The 20931-nt window shown below is 40.2% G+C and overlaps 3 protein-coding genes across 3 annotated transcripts; 1 reads left to right on the top strand and 2 right to left on the bottom strand.

Moving 5' to 3' along the window:
* Nucleotides 1-213: 213 nt before the first annotated feature.
* On the bottom strand, nucleotides 214-8574 carry LOC130387945 (uncharacterized). Its single transcript, XM_056597236.1, has 7 exons — nucleotides 7472-8574; nucleotides 6866-7266; nucleotides 6549-6759; nucleotides 2061-2272; nucleotides 1834-1981; nucleotides 1284-1393; nucleotides 214-525 (listed from the first exon to the last, which is right to left on the bottom strand). Exons 2-7 carry the CDS (start codon nucleotides 7046-7048, stop codon nucleotides 214-216), a joined length of 1176 nt encoding a protein of 391 aa, XP_056453211.1. The 5' UTR covers nucleotides 7049-7266; nucleotides 7472-8574.
* A 795-nt stretch (nucleotides 8575-9369) lies between these two features.
* On the top strand, nucleotides 9370-14925 carry LOC130388008 (uncharacterized). The gene is made up of 2 exons (XM_056597307.1): nucleotides 9370-10183; nucleotides 10635-14925. The coding sequence occupies exon 2, from the start codon at nucleotides 10707-10709 to the stop codon at nucleotides 12555-12557; it is 1851 nt and encodes a 616-aa protein (XP_056453282.1). The 5' UTR covers nucleotides 9370-10183; nucleotides 10635-10706; the 3' UTR covers nucleotides 12558-14925.
* A 2595-nt stretch (nucleotides 14926-17520) lies between these two features.
* LOC130388357 (uncharacterized) lies at nucleotides 17521-19550 on the bottom strand. The gene is made up of 2 exons (XM_056597825.1): nucleotides 17796-19550; nucleotides 17521-17581 (listed from the first exon to the last, which is right to left on the bottom strand). Exon 1 carries the CDS (start codon nucleotides 19419-19421, stop codon nucleotides 17946-17948), a length of 1476 nt encoding a protein of 491 aa, XP_056453800.1. The 5' UTR covers nucleotides 19422-19550; the 3' UTR covers nucleotides 17521-17581; nucleotides 17796-17945.
* Between the last annotated feature and the right edge of the window lie 1381 nt (nucleotides 19551-20931).

Raw genomic sequence — 20931 nt, 5'->3', positions numbered from 1 at the left:
TTTATCTTAAATCAATACATTTAAAATCATACACAGAGAATATTGTTAACAGCATTTATTTGAAGTGTTTGCAGATTCCTTACAATATTTACAATCATAACATAATATTTGCAAAATTAACCTCTGAAACCCAGAGGTAAGAGGCTATGACCTCATAATCTTTGATAACAATGAAATATCTCAATCTCATAAGGCTGAACAGCCTGAATAGCTTTATTTCTTAATGAAAGCATTCCACTCTGCCATGACTCTTTTGTACGAGCCTGTGGTGTCTCGGTCGTGGATACTGTCCTGTAAGACCTCTGTCTGAATGACAGAGAGAATGGTCGCCACACACTTAGGATAGGTGAGATGCAGGGTATAGTAATAACCCATCAGATACAGCAACCCTTCACCAAGTTCTTCTTTGGCAAATGTAGTGACAGGAGTGTTTCCAATTGCCAGAAGACAGCGGGACCCATCAAAGACCAAAACAGGGCTGAAGAGGGTTCTCTTCTGGAGGTAGATGGCTGGCTCTTCTGTTGGCTGAAGAAGAAAACAAAAAACAGAAGTTTCTTTATGGTATACTAAAAAAGTGAAAAACTGCTTGGGCAAGTGAACTGAGATTTTTTTAAACACCATTATGTACATCTACAGCTCTGGAAAAAATTAAGAGATAGGTTTTGCTGGTTTTACTATTTATAGGTATGCGTTTGAGTAAAATTAACATTTTTGTTTCATTCTATAAAGTGCTGACATTACTCTCATATTTGAAATTAAAATATTGCCATTTATTGCAAAAACATGTTCATATTCATTTTTAAACAACACAACACTTATATTTTAACTAAGGAAGAGTTTAGAAATCATTATTGGTGGGATAATCTCAATCTTTAATCACAGCAGTGTTTTTTGTAATCTTTTTGTAATCCTCATAAAATAAGATTTGGTTCAGGTGATCACCTGATCAGTATAAGTAGAATGAGGAGGCTTGTGTTGGAATTGAACAAACACTGGAATGGACTGGCTGCCATAGATGTAGAGATGCTGATTTAAGAAACATTTGTGAGAGTGGTCTCTTATTTTTTTCCAGAGCTGTATATATCTATGAACACAACCATACTGACATGTGGTATATGAAAACGGAGCTCTAAAGATAGGACCATGGGTCAAGACATGCCAGGTTAAGAAATCAAGAAAATAACTTGTGCCTCAGTCACTGTTTAAAGAGTGTGTGCCACTAAACACTTGGGAAATTAATGATTAATGACAATTAATTCTTAACAAAATATGAACAAACTCACCTGAAGGACATGAAGCAATGCCTCACTGGCCTGTCCCATCTTCTTAGGTGGCGCAGACGGTGAGGGGAAGAGTGTGGGTAGTGCCCTGAACAAGGCAATGTTGGATTCCACTAGAACAGAATAAATAAACAAGTTTTAGTTCAAAGTTAGCCAGCATCTGATGAGGTTTTTTTTATTTAACCTTTATTTATTCAGGGTAGGTTTACTGAGAGTGAGGCTCTCTTTTGCAGGAACGCCCTGATCACATTCACAGTTACACACTCACACCTGGAAGCTGCCCAGTACAACCACAGTCTTAACTGCCAGCCACTGAGCAGTTGCTCAGGTGGTAATGAGGGAGGGACAAGTGCTGTTTTTTCACTATCCCCACCCAGATTGATCCTAACCTTTAGGCCACCACTGCCCCATGGTTATGGTGAGGTAAAAATGCTTTGCAATGAACAACACTGTCATTCTTTTATCATTTAATCAGTGTTATGCATTGACTACAGTTCTATTAATTGTGTCTGTTGAAACAGCTACATGTATTAAAGACAGCAAAATGACTTACCTGCACCCAGGCTCATGGGTGGCTTCAACACTTTCCTCCAAACACCATAAAACTGCACCATGGAGCAGAAGTCGGCCCATCTCTTCTTTACTTCATTGATGAACTTGCTGTTGTCCTTAGTCAGAATCCGCCGCAGCTCATCCATCACCTGCAATGCAAATAAGTGTTAAAAACTGCAACAATGCTAGCTTTGTGGAGAAGCCAAAAACAACAAGTGCATATTTTACATGATGAAGCTCTTTGAAACATGGATATGCATCGAAAATCTTTGCTGGTCTGTCCTCTTCTTTCAGAATGCCACTGTCAATGAAGGCTCTTCTTGATTGAAACTCAAGGTCAAGGATCTGGCAGACAGCATCTTGGTTGGGTTTTGGTTTTTTGTACATCTCCTGCAGAGTCTTGTAATGCCTGGCCTGTGCTGCCGGACTATCTTTGTCCGCTAAAAGGAAATACAAATCAGCAACAGGTATTGGACATGTCATCTGAATGATACGACAGGTTTAAGCCAGCAAACATAACATTTTGATTGTTATACTTTAATTTTTACACAATGGAATCAAATAAGTGAAAACTACTGTCACATCACAATACATCACAGCCTAATCATAACTTCAATGTAAAGTTTAAATACCTGTAATATATCATTATATATGTGACCGTGGCAAGAATTTGTTAGATGTCGACAACGCCACCTAGGGGAGGGGATACCCCAGGACCAGAACTGTGCTAGCTAACACGTGCTATAGCCACCCCCGGGCCAGAGACTTGAATTCAAATGAATATAATTTATTAGAACTACTGGATACTAATTACACACAAGATGTACACAATAAATGTAGCAGACTGGACGAATAAACTAAATGAAAAGAAATGAAAAGAACCGACAAATTAAACAAACAAAAGCATAAAGCAGCATGCAGGTCAAGCAGAGAAGATGGGCAGCACACCACTGCGTAGCATTAACCTATAAAGCAAAGAAAATAGAATGCGCATGCAGGTCAGCAGAGCCAGGAGACGCACAACACTGCATAACCACATTAGCACATACAGTAAACAGCATGCCATGCAGGGCAGGCAGGGCAGACGGGCAGCACACCACTGCGTAGCTGAATACCATAAAACAAAGAAAACATTAGAATGCGCATGCAGGTCAAGCAGAGCCAGGAGACGCACAACACTGGACAACCACGTTAGCACAAACAGTAAGCGGCATGTCATGCAGGGCAGGCAGGACAGACGGGCAGCACACCACCGCTTAACTGAATAAACATAAAACAAAGAAAACAATTAAGTGCGCATGCAGGTCGTCATGCATGTGAGTTAATTTGTGGCGCAACAGAACAGCAGACCGGCATTAAGTTAGTTTAATATTCAACATTCATTTAACATTCAAAATACAAACCTATAATGCGCTTCAACCATTTGAGTGAATGATGTCAAACAAACTGTGCAACATACTGATAATGTCCCTCATGTGGCACAAGGCTTATTTTTCAAATATATATTTTCATCGATTTTTTACTTTTTTTTTTTTAAACTTATTATGCTCCTTGACCTTTTGACCTCAAGATGTCAAACCAACTGTATAATACAGACAATAATAACCCCCATGTGCCTCAAGGCTTGTTTTTCAAATATATAATTTCAGCGTTTTTTTTAAATTTATATACAATTTCTAAATAAACGTATTATGATCCTTGACCTTTTGACCTCAAGATGTCAAACCAACTGTATAATACAGACAATAATAAACCCCATGTGCCACAAGGCTTGTTTTTCAAATATATAATTTCAGCGTTTTTTTTAAATTAATATAAAATTTATAAACGTATTATGCTCCTTGACCTTTTGACCTCAAGATGTCAAACCAACTGTATAATACAGACAATAATAACCCCCATGTGCCACAAGGCTTGTTTTTCAAATATATAATTTCAGCGTTTTTTTTAAAATTAATATAAAATGTATAAATAAACGTATTATGCTCCTTGACCTTTTGACCTCAAGATGTCAAACCAACTGTATAATACAGACAATAATAACCCCCATGTGCCACAAGGCTTGTTTTTCAAATATATCATTTTAGCAATTTTCTACAATTAATATAAAATAAATACATATACTTATTATGCTCCTCGACCTTTTGACCTGAAGATATCAAACCAAGTGCATAACACAGATAATAATAACCCCCCTGTGCCACAAGGCTTATTTTTCAAACATATCATTTTAGCAATTTTCTACAATTAATATAAAATAAATAAATGAACGTATTATGCTCCTTGACCTTTTGACCTCAAGATATCAAACCGACTGTATAACACAGATAATAATAACCCCCATGTGCCACAAGGCTTATTTTTCAAATATATAATTTCGGCAATTTTTCACAAATAAAATAAATAAATAAACGTATTCTGCTCCTTGACCTTTTGACCTCAAGATATCAAACCAACTGTGTAACACGGATAATAATAACCCCCCTGTGCCACAAGGCTTATTTTTCAAATATATCATTTCGGCAATTTTTCACAAATAAAATAAATAAATAAACTATTATGCTCCTTGACCTTTTGACCTCAAGATATCAAACCAACTGTATAACACAGATAACAATAGCCTCCATGTGCCACAAGGCTTATTTTTCAAATATATCTTTTCAGCTTTTTATTATTTTGAGTCAATACAAACTTTTTAATGCTTTAAAATTAGTAATTACATTTTTCTATCTATAGGCACCAGGACACAAGGACAGTAAGAAGACGGAAAGAAAACTAAATATAGAGTTACGATAGAGATTGTCAATGTTACATTTTGATGTGATTTTGAAAATAATAATAAATTAATAGAAAGAAATGGCTTAAAATGATTTTTTAAGCCATTTATCGGATCTCAGGACAATCAGCTCAAATAGTGGATAATAGGTAATTCAACTGCAAAAAATAAGAAAATGCTGGACAAAAAAATAATCTTATGACTGAATTAAAGATTTTAGTAACTCAACCAATGTTTCCAAAAACGTGCTACACTTAAGATTTCACGATTACTGACAAGATCAGCCTTGCAAGCAGTTGTACATGAGAAGTGAAAATTTACTGTTTCAACTTGGCATGTTCCATACTACCCACATACTAAAAAGCTGAAAATATATATTTGAAAAATAAGCCTTGTGGCACATGGAGGTTATTATTATCTGTGTTATACAGTTGGTTTGATATCTTGAGGTCAAAAGGTCAAGGAGCATGATAGTTTATTTATGAAAAATTGCCGAAATGATATATTTGAAAAATAAGCCTTGTGGCACAGGGGGGTTATTATTATCTGTGTTATACAGTTGGTTTGATATCTTGAGGTCAAAAGTTCAAGGAGAATAATACGTTTATTTATTTATTTTATTTGTGAAAAATTGCCGAAATGATATATTTGAAAAATAAGCCTTGTGGCACATGGGGGTTATTATTATCTGTGTTATACAGTTGGTTTGACATTGAGAGGTCAAAAGGTCAAGGAGCATAATACGTTTATTTATAAATCTTATATTAATTTAAAAAAAACGCTGAAATGATATGTTTGAAAAATAAGCCTTGTGGCACAGGGTTGTTATTATTATCTGTGTTATGCACTTGGTTTGATATCTTCAGGTCAAAAGGTCGAGGAGCATAATAAGTATATGTATTTATTTTATATTAATTGTAGAAAATTCCTAAAATGATATATTTGAAAAACAAGCCTTGTGGCACATGGGGGTTATTATTGTCTGTATTATACAGTTGTTTTGATATCTTGAGGTCAAAAGGTTGAGGAGCATAATAAGTATATGTATTTATTTTATATTAATTGTAGAAAATTGCTAAAATTATATATTTGAAAAACAAGTCTTGTGGCACATGGGGGTTATTATTGTCTGTATTATACAGTTGGTTTGACATCTTGAGGTCAAAAGGTCAAGGAGCATAATACGTTTATTTATAAATTTTATATAAATTAAAAAAAAACGCTGAAATTATATATTTGAAAAACAAGACTTGTGGCACATGGGGGTTATTATTGTCTGTATTATACAGTTGGTTTGACATCTTGAGGTCAAAAGGTCAGCATAATAAGTTAAAAAATAAAAAAAGTAAAAAATCGATGAAAATATATATTTGAAAAATAAGCCTTGTGGCACATGAGGGACATTAATCAGTATGTTGCACAGTTTGTTTGACATCATTCACTCAAATGGTTGAAGCGCATTATAGGTTTGTATTTTGAATGTTAAATGAATGTTGAATATTAAACTAACTTAATGCCGGTGAACAGCAGCCCTTCGGTGACGTCGGGGTAATTGGCCACGATCCACTTCAAGGCATGGGGCCGATGAATGCCTCCGTTTGGAACCGCCGGTCATGGAGAGCGAAGTCGCAGCTCATCTACGGCTCCAGGTGATCCCAAACCAGCACCTAATTCGTAAGCAACCAACTTCCAGCCTACGCCACCGAGTAATGGACGCCCCGGAAGCAAAACAACGGGTAGGACATATCCCTCCCGATGACGTCCACCGACCTTATATTAAAATAAAGTCTGCCCCCCTAATCAGGATGGCTATGGCTCGCCCAATCATACTCCGAGACCAGCCAGAGGTATAGCTCAACCTGCCACATATACAAAACTATAATAGTATTACCTAGCCTTCGTGTCCAACATTATTGCCAAAATTACACATTTTCACTCACCTGAACTGTCGTCTTCAGAACTGCCCCTAGGTGGCAAAAGAATTGTTGATCCACCACTTGAGTCTGCATCATAATCTTCTCCCTGGTCACTTGGAGAGAAGTCAATGTGACGTCTTTTGGTTGAACTGCTTCTCTCTGGTCTGGGCCCCTTCCTCTTCTGTGGGGACTTCACATTCAGAATTCTCTTCTGAAGATAACTGTACATGCTCATCTGTGGTGAAAAAAGTCACTTATTGAAAAAAACATTTTGAATATCACACAACTTTTTAAAAAATAACTTTTCAAGAAAATAATATGGCTAAAATGCCATCACTTACATGTTTGATGGGTTCATCTTTATCCTGTAGCATGGGATAATACTCCACTAGTCTCTTAGCCATTGCGGTGACCTCATGCTTAGAGGGGTACCGGAGCTCCTCTCCTTGTTGACTTGCTCTTAAGATTGAGATCATGCTGGTAACAGTGTTCCTCACCAGCCTGCATCTCAACTCTTTAGACATTACAGATTCCCCCTCTCTACCTATCTCAAAATGGTGCTTACGAGCCAGTTCCAACTCAGTGTCTGTGTATATAACATATTCTGGTGGACTAGGAAGCTGTAAGGTTTTCTTCAACACAGGAGTGGATGTGTGGGGGGATACTGGAGGTATCCTTGAAGTGATGACACAGTTCCTGTTTCACCTGGGCCAGCTTTGTCTGGTAAAGTGGCATTCTCATCCTCAGAAAAAAAAAATCAAAACACAATTATTACAAGGTAAATGACAGACACAATTAGAAACAACATGTTACGGTTTAGGGAACTGGACCCTGATGCAGACAGACAAAAAACCCAATGCCGTAAAACAAAAAAGAGTTTATTAACTCAGAGGCACCACAGGAACACCCGGCATGGACAGAGACGAACCAAAAAGGCAAAAACTTACCTCATGGCTAATAAGAGCCCACAGTTGTTTCCTCCCGAGAAAGTTCTCTGGCCCAGGAAAAAGGTCTCTTAAATCATCCCGACTGAGGGTGTGGAGTAAGGCCTCATCTATGCTGGCAGCTGTAAACAAAGTCAAATCATTAACAAACCTTTAAGAATTAAAAACCATATACCATTTTACCTATAAATTTAGCACTGATCAACTTGACAAGGTAAATAAAGTCCAATTGCAGTGTCTGTGTTATTCCATCTATTATCTAAGAATAAATCTAAATAAAAAAATAGTCACTAGGAGTTTTGAGACAGCAAAATAGCTGAAATACATTTTGTTTCTGAGATCGGTATCATCATCCATAATCAATAATTCAGTTAAATGGTAATACACATCAATATTATGTAGCATGCAGCAACACCTAAACATACCATTTAGAACTGAAACAGTAACATCATCCAATTCCTCCATGATGTTAAGGCTCTTTTAGTTGCTCCTGGAAGGCACAAAAAAACAAGTCATGGATAGGTAAAGTTGGATCACTCTAGATCAGTTTTTCAGCCTTTCAGCCGTCAAAAAAGTGACAGAATCTGACACCTGGATAAGCTGCAAGGGTGACTGAGCAAAGGCTAAATTCTATATGTGGAAATGACAAACAATAAGGCAAACAGTAACTTAAATGTCATTATTCAGCCATTTACCACCACAGGTGGGGCTGGTCTGCACTTCTCCCAGCACGGCGGAGCAAAAGTGCAAACAAGCGTTATTTGGATAAACTGGCGGAACAACGGGGACCTAAACTGCTACTTTCTCACACGAAAAAGCTTTAAAACACGACGTTACCGGAGCTATAGCGTCAATTAAAACAGAGTTACGACGGATTCAAGTGAGCTATGACGTTAGCGAGGGGAGGTTCACTTCCTGTTTACAAAATAAAAGCGCAAATTCTACCCTCATGGTTTTCTTCATAATAAAAGACAACGGGTGTTTTATTTTTGTGAAAATGACCAGAAGTGCATCACTCACTACGGCTGGCTTGGGTAGCACCGAATTAATCGGAACAAAACATTAAACAGCTGTTATGTTCTGTAACGTTAAGCCAGCCTATGATCTTTGCGAGATCCCCCCCCCCCCCCCCCGCCCCCCCCCCAAAATCGCCTGTGTGGCATCATGCAGGCCTCCCTCAACACATGGCTGCGGTCACAGACTATGGCTGCGGGGACCTGGTCGCTTCATGTGTATTAGCGCCATTCCCCACAAGTTGCTGTTGCTTCCACGTTCCACATTCATAGAGCACATGATAAAAAAAATATCGCGAAAAATGTATCAACAACGTTTAGTTAGTTAGATTAGTCGCAGGTGAAAAGCATAATAAAACACTTCTAACGTTAACCATGTTGTAGCACCCAACCTGCAAAGTCATCTAACATTAGCTAAATTAGCTAGCTGGATTTCAGATTGAGGAGACCGACTTATTCATTGATACGGCCACAGTTTTCGCGATGAGTGGAGTAAATGTGAAGAGTAAAACTATAACGTAATTGTAAAATGTATAACTTTATAATTTTTAATATATAGTTGTTTTCTCCTTACCGCAGCAGAATCCAGTCCAGATAGCCTGTAGTTCTCCCAACCGTCACAGGGCAGACGTGACCACATGAGGGTACTGGGGGGGGGGGGGGGGGGGGGGGGTTGGTGCAGTGTGCAGTGTGTTAAACGTGTAAAAAAAACTGATAATAATGACATACAAACATACATAATTGGCAAATCCTAGAACTATAAATTATATTTTAATTTATAGGCCGGTTATTGATCCCTGTATAATCACATCACAATGCAAATTAAATAATCTTGCTATGATCCACCCCCCCTCCCGCCCAGATTTGGTATTGACCGCTCTAGTCAGTATGTGCCCGCCAAAATTTCGAAAAGTTCAAATGATTCAGATTGAAGTGGTTATGCAGTGCTGTTCTACTTCAAAGATCAAATACCTGGACTACTCCCTTTTGCTATTTGTGTTTTTCTAGTGTATACTAATTTTTCAGATTAGTGGAGATTTTTCGATGGCTTAAACATCTTCTGTCAGCATTCATCTGTCCAGCGGATTTCTTTTTCAACGAAACATGGCCTGTTGGAGGTGTGTGATTTGCTTTGTTTTCGTTGCCTTAACATTGAAGTCCCTCTTGAGCCATATTAACACAGCACATAGTCGCAGTCCCGATTTCCGTGTTATATGCGGGATTGATGGCTGTACTGCTGAATACAGAGTCTTCAACTCCTTTTACTACCATATTAGACGCACACATACTCTATATTTTGCCACCGGACACCCACCTACTGGATGGATGACATCAGCTACACCTGACCTATCTCGGGTTGGAAGTGAACATTTTGACATCCCAGTTTTTTCTGACTGTGCCACTGAAACACGGGGAATGCAAAGGACCAACAGTGAAGGCAACTCACCTGTCATCGCAAATGACATGTTGAACCCAGAGCCTACATGGCATCAGATTCCACACCCTGATAATCAGGTAAGGTCTAATATTGTCAATTTTGTATGACAATGTTATTCAACATTTGATGTGAACCAGTCTTATATGTACATAGTATATTATTAACACAACATATTTACAGGAAGGAGCTGGTGCATCAAGTGCAAATATCAGACGTGCAGCTGCATTTGCCATCAATGTGAGGGAGAGATGTCACCTGTCTCAGGTATTGCACATAACCCAGTGTTAATATTATTATAATGTTAACATCATGGTTACATGTTTATCCTTTAATAATATTAAAAGTGCTGTAGGAAAATTGATTTTATAAAGCAAGTATTAAAATGCTCTATATTCTTAGATTATACACTATAGAGTGTTTGGTGACTCTGGAAAAAGTGTAATTTCCTATTCCCACTGTCAGAGTAACAACAGCCCCATATTTATCCTCAATTTCAATATTTTTCAAAACTTAATGTTAGCTTTAATTGTTGTAATGCTGGTGCAACAGGGGGGACATATTTTGATGTAATTTTGAATATGCAAATGCTCCACATTGTTCAAGGACAGTGACCATTTTGGTATGATCAATCTTCAAATGAGTCTTAAGAATGGTTATGCTAGTTGTATTGGACAAACATCATGTATCTTACACTTCATTCTTGACTGTGTTTCAGAGGAGCGTCAACAACATTGTTTCTGAAGTCCAGCAGTATCAAACTACTCTTCTGAGCACCTTGAGGGACACAATGAAGAGGATCTTTGAAAGACATTCAGACAGTGTGGAGCAGCTACAAGAGGAAGTACTGGCAACATTAGACAATTTTCAAGATCCTTTCTCCTTCATGGCCACCACATACATGCAAGACAGCACCATCCAGAGGCTTTTTAACCCAGTTAAACCAGAGGAGGTAGTTATGTCTCAGAGGGTTTGTCGAGTTAAAAAAGGACAATCAAGAGTTCTTGGAATTAAAAACAGAAGCTTTTACTATATATCCCTGGTTAAGAGTCTTGAACAGCTGTTGTCCAATTCTAGGATTTTTGATGTGATCCGCACCACGCCACAGAGTTGTCACAAAGATGGATTTTTGTATGATATGGTTGATGGGAGCCTTTTCAAATCCCACCCACTGTTTTCAGTGAAACCTTCTGCTTTACAGATCATTTTAAACACTGATGAAATAGAGATCTGCAATCCTCTCGGGTCACATGCTTCAGTAAATAAATTACTGATGGTTTATTATACTTTAGGAAACATAAACCCCAAGTTTAGGTCAAAGCTGGCTGCAATCAGACTCCTTGCTATAGCAAAAGCTGATGATATTGACAAATGTGGTGTTGATTTTGTATTACAAAGAATTGATGAAGACTTAAAGTTGCTGTATAATGGTGTCACAATCCAAACACAGAGTGGTGGATTCGAGTTATTTGGTGCTGTAATTTCAGTGTGTGGTGACACACTTGCGCAGCATGAGCTTGCTGGTTTCAAGGAAGGAGTTGGTTTTGCATACAGTAAGTGTAGGCATTGTGAATGTACCTTTGAGGAAATGCAAATTAATTTTAATGAAGAGCGCTTTACAAAAAGGACAATGGAAAAACATATTCAACAGTGCCATGAAATAGAAAAGGCCAGCACAGCCTTCTTGAAATCGGCCCTCAAAACCACCTATGGTATAAACAGAAGGAGCAAGCTGGTTGATTTTCCAGCCTTTGACCTCATTCGGCAAACTCCACAGGACATAATGCACATCATTCTTGAGGGTGTTGCACCAATGGAAGTTAAGTGTGTTTTAAAATACCTTGTTCTGTCTGGACAGATGGAGTTGGATGTGTTCAATTCAGCCATGCAAAGTTTTCCTTTGTCACCAGTAGATGTACGTGACAAACCCTGCCCTATAAGTGTCAGTACCTTGGCATCAAATGATAACAAACTTAAACAGTCCTCAGGGCAAATGCTGATATTGCTGAAGATCATGCCTTTTCTGCTGAATACTATAGAGAAAAATGAGTATGTTCAGTTTGTTTTGGACTTAATTGAGATAGTTCATATACGTTTTGCTCCTGTTTTATCTGTGCAGACTGTATTAAGACTGAGAAGTATGATTGAACAGCATTTGAAACAGTTTAAGCAACTTTTTCCTGAGAATAATGTCATTCCTAAGCAACATTACCTGCTGCATCTCGCTTCCCAAATTCTTTCCCTGGGCCCTATGATAAGACACATGTGCATGAGATTTGAGTCAAAGCACTGTTTTTTCAAACAGTGGTCATCTAAATTGAACTTCAAAAATGTCTGTAAGTCACTTGTGAAACATAATCAGCTTTTTGAATGCTGTCAAAATGAAATGGGTATGGAGCATCCGATTTTTTTACATGAGAAAGAATTGGGTCCTGTCTCAGAAGTAGCAAATATGGAGTATGTTAATGCAAAGATGAGAGATTTTTTGGGGATTTATGGCTGTTACGTGTGTGGTTGTTTTCCTGTGTCTCCCCTCTCATTCTCTGTAGGTCTCACACCATTGGCTGTTCCTCCACCATCGTCCAACCCCCTGTCCAATCTGGGAGCTGTCTGTTGGCCAATCAGTGTCATCAGGCCTTGATAACTTGCACCTGTTTGTCTCCATTGGAGGAGGCCATTGTCTGCCTGTGTGTGGGGCTGTTGCCTTTTGTTTGTGAGATGCCATAGGGGTTTAGGCGAATAGGTAAGACACCCTTGGGTTTACACTGCCATCACGTAGACCATACTCTTATCACATCAGGTTAGGAGCGGGGCCACCCTCTGTATGTATTAGCTAGGTTGTATGTGTGCACTAATTAGTTGTCACTTTATCTTGTTTTCTTTGATTTGGCTCCGCTTATAGTTCCCTATTCCCCTTGGCGGATCGCTAGCTAAATAAACACACTTACGTATCCAGTTTGCTGTTGTGCCCTGTTTTGTTGTTCTCCCAGTCAGCCTAACAGTAATATGTGTTATGGTTCCCCTACTCCCCCCCTAGACGTAGCAAGCTAACATCCTGGAGCCGTAACAATGGCATACAATACACAGTCAAAGTAAAGTGGCTTATTCTCAATGGGAACAAGTACATAAGTGACAGGTCTCTAATAATCACCACTACAAATGAGACAGTGCCTGTCTTCGGATTTATAAAAAACATTTATGTGGTAAACAGCTCATTGTATTGTTTTGAGTACCAGCTTTATGAGACAGTGGGTTGGAATAGAGATCTTTTAGCCTATGAAGTTGCAGTGCCTAATCTTGCTCAAGCAACAGAGTTCATCGATGCTGAAAAACTAGTGGATCATACATCATATTACCCTGTCAGTTTCAAAAACACCACGTATGTTCTGACAAAATATTATCTTGGTGATGTTGCTCTACTTAAACAGTGAAATGAATGTGAATAAACATGTTACAACTGTGACCAGAGTGTGTGTGAATGCTTACTGGGAGGTCTTGAAACAAGTTTTCTAAGCTAAGAAGTGGTCATGAAAGAGTATCTGACATAATTCAGCTTACTTTCTGTGGAAAATATATAGTTTTAGGATCTACTTACTAACTAAGAAATAAAAAGACACATATTCTCAAAACAAGAAGAATAATCTTACTCATTCTGTGCTTGCATAGTATATTGCTCTCAAAACAAGATCAAAAAGACTTTTTGGCTAGATACAAGATTGGAAGACTTGGTTAGATTGTTAATTTTTGTCCCCCCCACAGAGTGCACTCTGTGTGGGGGACTAAGTGGAGGCTTTAAAACGCAGAGGGGAAGGTGTATTTATGAGGAAGGGGGGAGGTAGGGCCTTCAGAGTTCTCTGCAACAGTTCATCTACACGTTTTGTGATGCTTTTTAAGTCGAGGTCTAGGCCTCCGGAGCAGCACAACCGGACGGTGGCTAAAACAAACGTACACCTAAATGTTCTTCTAACTAATCCTATTGCAGATTTAATCTTTAAGACTGGGTTCTACTTACCTCATACGTGTGTGGCCTGTGGAAGTTGTTTTAGCGTCGCGCCCGCCGGGATTCTCTGGACTTTCTTCCAAACGTCGGGGTCTCCAAATCTTGCGTTATTTCTTGAAGAAAGTGGTCCAATCCTTGGTCGCTTTTAACTCACTTTATTTGTTTAAGTAGGCATGTTTCGGTATGGTAACTATTGTTACGTATTTTAAGAATCTAAGTTACCCACACATAGACCCAATGAAGCAGGGCCAAACATATAAGCCGTAAATACTATACATAGCCACTAGGGGAGCGAGACCTTATTGAAGGCGGCTCCACCACAGAAGGCATCACCGGAAGAAGCCGAAGCCACCACGCCCACTAGGCCACGCCCACTTGACGGTCTCTACCTAAGGACCGAAGGTGAATAGTAGCGGGAGAGAGATTTTCAGCGACACCCGCGAAGGGTCACGGGCCTCTGCCCGTGGCCCATAGTAGCCAGAGTTATTATCTCTCACACGTGTTCTACACGATTCCTAGAATTCCCTCCGTATAGCTTCACTTACCATGCCGAAACATGCCGACGACTTTATAATAAATGAAGTGAGTTCAAAGCAACCCGGGATTGGACAACTTTCTTCGAGAATATGCAATAGATGGTGACCACGACGTTTGGAAGGAAGTCCCGAGAATCCCGGCGGGCGCGACGCTAAAACAACTTCAACAGGCCACACACGTCTGAGGTAAGTAGAACTCATTGTCTTAAAGATTTAATCTGAAATAGGATTGGTTATAAGAACAATTAGGTGTAAGTTTGTTTTAGCCACCATCCGATCGTACTGCTCCAGAGGCCTAGCATAACAACACGTGTAGATCAACGGTTGCAAGGAACACTGAAGGCCCAACCTCCCCCTTTCTTCACACTTGAGTTGTTTTTAGTACTCGTCGTTAACGATCATTCTTGGTACTGGTTGAGAGGTGAAGCCCTCCACTATCTGTCTCTGTATAGATCGGGCCAAAATAGTATATTAACGAGTTATCTTTCACTTCTCCGCTGAGGCAGGCACGATCTGTGTTCCTAAGCAGTAGCACCATAGCGGACGTTCGGAGTGCATACTATCTTATCTGCCGATCCGCTAAATGCCACCCTAGACTGCATGCTTCATTTTACATTCAAGTCTGTTGGTATTTTGTTATTAAAGACGATGAATTATTAAAGGTAAAAGACCCTCCAGGCCCCCTACACACGTGTACCCCCCCCCCCCCCCCCCACCCTTTGTCCCAGTCCTCCAGGTCCGGTAGTCAGACCCCCCCCCCCCCCATCCCTTTGTCACAAATCCGGTCGTCAGATCCCCCCCTCCCCACCCTTTGCCCCTGCAAACATTCTCTTCCCCTACCCTTCCTTATTCATATTGCTTAAAGAAGATCGGGAACGGTGGGACGGGGGCTTCGATTTAACTAACAATAGAGAGGCAAGTGGCCTCGCTGTTGTTGGTTGGGTTGAGGTTCTTGTCTTATTGTTCTTTCTTCCCCTTGCCCCCTCACACCCTCACACCTAGCCATGTGTTGGACCCAAGATGTAAATTTAGTTAAGTGTTTGTATATTTGAGGGTCTGTGTGTCTGGGTGCTGAAGTACAGAGAGCCACTCCCTAGTTGATATCGGCAAAACACGCAAATATTTTTGTAGGTTGTAATCAATGTTTTTTGATTCACCAGCATTAATAGTTTAAACGATCTGTAAATGTTCACATGTGCACTAAATTTGTTCTTCCTCTTCAGGCCTTTGCAACCCAAGCAGTGATGGATGCCCGGCATTCATGGTTTTAACCGGTGCCCAAGGCGGGAGTTAGCTCAACTGCTGCAGTTCAATTACAATAACATTTGTTTCATCCGATAACTTCTGAATTTTTCTTTTAGGTTCAGTTTTTGTTTTGTTTATAGAACATCACCATATATTTGATACCCAGATGTGCATAATTGTTGTAGGTTTGGATGACTCTTTGTTCTGCCTAGTTTAGACTGTTTTGATTGACCTAGCTCAAGATTCACCGGGTGTCAGACGTAGGATTGTGGCACTTCCTGGGAGCCTCCAAGCCACACGTTAATCGACTAATCGTTCCTGCAGTGTTCTGAGGTGGTAACGATGGGGCTCATGGGGAGGCCCCGGGAGAGTTGTCATTCGCGGGCTCACACGGGGAGAAATCGGGTAGGTCGGTAAGTCAGAAGGTTGAATTAATGTATCGATTTGATGTTGACCAACAAAAAACTAGATAATTATAATAATAAATACTGTTCATGTAATGGTATAGATAGGTCTGGGACCTGCGTAGCTAAAAAAACTGTTTTGGAAATAGTAATGAACGTGTCCGGGACATGTATAGCTATAAAATAAGTCACTTTGCTAAGACATATTCACGTTTGATGTGGTATGCAGAAAGTGGCGATTTAATAAGGCGTATTCACGTTTGATGTGGTATGCGATGTACATAGGAGTGAATCAAAGTGTGGACAACATCAAATGCGAGCAATAGGTAGAATAAATGAAGATTAGGTCATCCAATATACATAGTTAGTGTAGGACAATCAGGTAGTATGATGAAGGTAACTGTTATTATGAGATACGGTTAACACAGAAGTGATATTGAACATGCAAATTTTATTATTAATTTCATTGTTATTTCCCTTTTACATCTTTTTGGTTATAGCAACTTGGTTGCACTACGGTGTTGTTAGCTTTGGTTGTCATTCAATGCGCATGGCTGAAGCAATGCGCAAGGAGGGATGTAGTGTGAAATTAAATCAAAGTAGATACTGTAAAACAATTAAAATTAGAATTCATGGAAATATGTTTTTGAACAACTAACTGCTGTACATGAGTTTGTATTTCTGCAAAAGAAGCAAATAGTTCCAGAACCAGATGCAGACACACCCGGAGCAGGCCCGGTTCCAGAACAGAATGCCTTGGGGTGCATCTGAGATTACAGGGGGTGCACCAGTACTATACTATACAAACCAGCTACCCAGCTTCAGTTCAGACTTCGCTTTTTTACACACAGGCCTTTCTACCATAGACAAGCACTTCTGCGTAGTTCTACTGACATGTTGAGACAACAAACAATTACTGTGCTTAAAAGATGGTATCATATCATGTCTTGTGATGTGGAGAACATTTCAGCTGCAACATTTGCTTATTGATATCTTAGATAGCTTTGAATATGAGATAGGTTTTTGATATGTGTGATGTGTGAGTTGTAAAAAAGAACAGAATTCTACACTAAAAAAAAAACATGTGACTGCAATTCAAAAATAACGTTTATTTTTTATAAATTGGGGCAGGATATTTGACATAACAAATAATGTTACATTGCCACTTAAAAATAAAACAGATTTTAGCTGAACAAGGAAAGAACACTTTCAGACTTTGAACTTCGTCCAAAAAGTAATCAGTATAATTCTTAAAGTTAACATAACAGTAAATAAATACAATAAAAAGAAATATGGGTTCTTATGAACATAATACATTAATAAAAGAAGCTGTTGACATATATGAACAAATAATTTTACAATGTCATTCAAATTGTAACAACTACCAGTATGTAGACATCAGGCTGTCAGCAGCCATTTTCTCAAACTGTCCCAGGTTCCAAGACAGGGGCACACTTGATCCACCAGGGGGCACAGGATCCTTGTTGGACAGTCAAAAGTCAAAGGTTAAACTATGTACATAACAAATTGTACATTATTATATTTAATACAAACGAGGTATTCCCCCCTCAGTAGAATAAAATGACTAACATTACCCAACAACTATAGCAGTGTAGGATACATAATCATGTTAAAATAAACATAATACTTGATACAATAAAATCTGAAATGTGATTACAAAAAATATTTCTTACCCTCAGAAGAGCTGCAGCCTCCTTGAAGCTGTGCTGAATCTTCTTAGCAGCGTCTCTTTCCACTCTCCAGTTAACTTCTTGGTGAGGTCCTTCTCCACAGCAATCTGGATGAGACAGGCTTTTCTTTTGTGGAGCATGCTCCTTCTGTGTTCACTGAACACATTTTTGAGAGTTAAATGAATTTTCACATGTTGCAGTTGATGCACCGAAGGTAAGGCTCAGCTTGAGTGTTTTTAGCACAGTAGGCATGGCTGCTAGAGGCTCACAGTATCGTATCAAAATGTCCTGTGTAGTCCAGTTGTCATTTGATTTGGCCATTTCGTCCTGCAGAAACTGCTGTGCTACAGCAAACTCAGCTTCCTTCATCTCTGTGCCTGTTAGGTCAAGCAGTGGTCTCACTTTGTTTGTGTTCAGGAAATCTTCACTCCCTGGGTGTAAGGTGCACAGGGCCTGCACCAGTTGGCTGTTTCTTACGCTGAATCTTGCTTTAATCTCTCCCACTACAGCATCCAAAGTACTGAAATACAGTCTTTTACACCCAGTCCTCTCTTCCGCTTCCTTTTGACGGTGACCAACTGTGGTGTCCACCACATAGTCACTCAAGTGGCTCAAATTTCTTGGTCGTTTCTGTGGGGGTGCTGCTGCAGGAGGTTCTGAGGTCTGTCTGTCTTGAGAGAATTTCTCCCAAAATGTGTCAAACTGAGTATCACATCTCAGCTTCTCAACACACGCCAAGGCACTTTGGACCAGTCTGACACCAGTGTAGAGGTCTGTGGATTTGGCTTGGAGTGCAGTGTTGGGAGGATCAAGCAAACTCAATATTTGATGCGTCATGCAGGCAATGAACAGGAAGCTGGGCTGGGTAATGGCCTTCAAAAGCCCTGTGGCCTCCATTCGCACCTCTGCTGCACTGGTTTGGGAGCCTTCGATCCCACGAAGCAAGTGGACAATGTTGTCAATTGATTTCAGGATCACCGTCACTGTGGCCAGGTGGCCTGTCCACCGTTGCTCAAGCAACCTCTTCAACTTCTCGCCCGTGTACACTGCAGCCACTGTAGGTTTCTTGAAGTACTTGTAGAGTGAAGTGCATACACTGAAAAAGTTTTCCAGTGCGAAATCAGAAGACATGGCGTGCACCACAACCAAATGCAACTGATGATTAAAGCAGTGTACGTATGGCACCTCTCTCTGCAATTCTTCCTGCACGATTTTCTGCATCCCTCCGTGTACTCCAGACATGACACTTGCCCCATCGTAACACTGACTGAGCACCTTCGCTGTATTTAGCCCAATGTCTCTCAACTGTGCCAAAACCAGCTGAGTCAGAGACTTGGCATCACATTGTTTGGTAGTGGCCATTGAGACAAGTCGCTCCCTTACAGTGTTGCTCGTGTCCACGTAGCGAAGCACTATGGATATATTTTCGCAGCCAGTGGGATCTTTGGTGCCATCAACCTTTAATGTGTACCAAGCCTCTCCTATATCTTTCACTATTTCCTCTGTGATGATTGTACTCATGATTTCAATAATTTCATTTTGGATGTGATGTGATGTGTATGTGGCATTCGCAGGGATGGTGCTAAAAATCCTAGCAAGGTCCTTGTCCTTTTTAAGGGTGTAGTCCATCAATGCAAGAAAAATGCCACTGCCCACCTCACCTCTTGCATCCAAAGCATCATCTGAGCCACGAAAAGGCAGCTGGTTTAAAGCTATAAATTGAATGATGTCAACAATAGCTGCTACATAGGTGCGGTTCCTCTCCAGTTGTGCTGTATTTACAAGTGTGGAGATCTCTGTACCAGTCACACTCCTTGTACGCCTCTCCTTCCACAATGCCACTGACTTCATGTGCTCTTTGCTGGACTCGTGCCTTCCCAGCCCCTTTCCACGTACAAGAGCATGGCGCCAGTTGTTGTAGCCAGTCATGGTGAAAGCATCGGTGCTGTTTTTATTTGACCCAAAGTTTCTGCAGGCATAGCAGAAAATTGAATCTTTCTCACACGAATACTCTAGCCATTCTCTAGCAGCAAACCACGAGCTGCAAAAGGACCGCTTTACCCCACTGTACAGGCGAGTCGGATATGTTTTAAGAAATACCTGGGTAGGCTGTGTTGATCCGAGATCCCCTGGCACTTGCGGGCCGCCAACGGGTGGCAGTGTCGAAGCCGAAGGCTGCTTGTCCGGGAGTGAGGGCGGCGCCGGCAAAGGCAGCGAGTCGGGCAGGATTGAGCTGGCGTTGCTAGTGCTAGCCTCCACAACGGTTATAGAGCTGACGTTGACAGAAGCCAAAGTAACGTCAACTGTTCCGGCTGCCGCGTGACCCACATTGTCTCCATCCTCCTCCCTGCTCCGGTTAATGTCTTCTGCTGTGTTCTTTTTTAACCATTTTCGGATATCCATTCCTAAATTGATATCCAACGGATATATAACTGTTGCTGCCGAAGAAGTTCAACGTCACTACCGTGCGCGCCATAGATATACTATGGGTGCGTGCATTTTGCAAACGACGCCGGCATGACACACGATGCCGGCCGGCGGCCAATCATATAGAGCGACAACATTGCGACCTCGAGTGTGATATTGCTTTATACAACAGTATAAAGCAAAATATATACTAGTAAAATGTACTGTTAATAATAATAATTGACAATAGATTGTGATTTGTTTGTTTATTTAATCATATAAACGAATGAAATTGCTTCCGGCAACAAAAATAAATTCCCACTGAGCGGACTGTTGCCAAGCAACATATAAACAAAACACCATACATAAATGCGGAGTGATTTTGTCAGTTTGTTGAACAGTCAGAGTGATGTCGGATGCTCATATCTCAACGGTATTTAATGGAAATAGTCACAAGTTTCATTACAATTTGTTTTGTGAGCAAGTATTTTATTATTTTTATCATATTTATAAATTTTTTTTTTTTTTTTTTCAATTGAGGGTGCAAACAATTTTTTTGGGGGTGCAATGCATGCTTATGCACCCCCGTAGAACCGGGCCTGACCCGGAGCCTACAAACTACCACCGCCGAGCAAACATGAGGAGATCAAATAACAGCAGGATTTGAATCGCTCCGGATGGGTTGGTGGCCAGGGCGCTGGTATGATTACAATCCCTCAGGTTAGAATTGGCA

The sequence above is a fragment of the Gadus chalcogrammus genome, chromosome 8 (genome assembly GCF_026213295.1).
Source record: "Gadus chalcogrammus isolate NIFS_2021 chromosome 8, NIFS_Gcha_1.0, whole genome shotgun sequence".
In the NCBI taxonomy this organism is placed as follows: domain Eukaryota; kingdom Metazoa; phylum Chordata; class Actinopteri; order Gadiformes; family Gadidae; genus Gadus; species Gadus chalcogrammus.
Note: the sequence above shows the minus strand (reverse complement) of the source record. Positions and strands in the feature narration are given on the sequence as shown.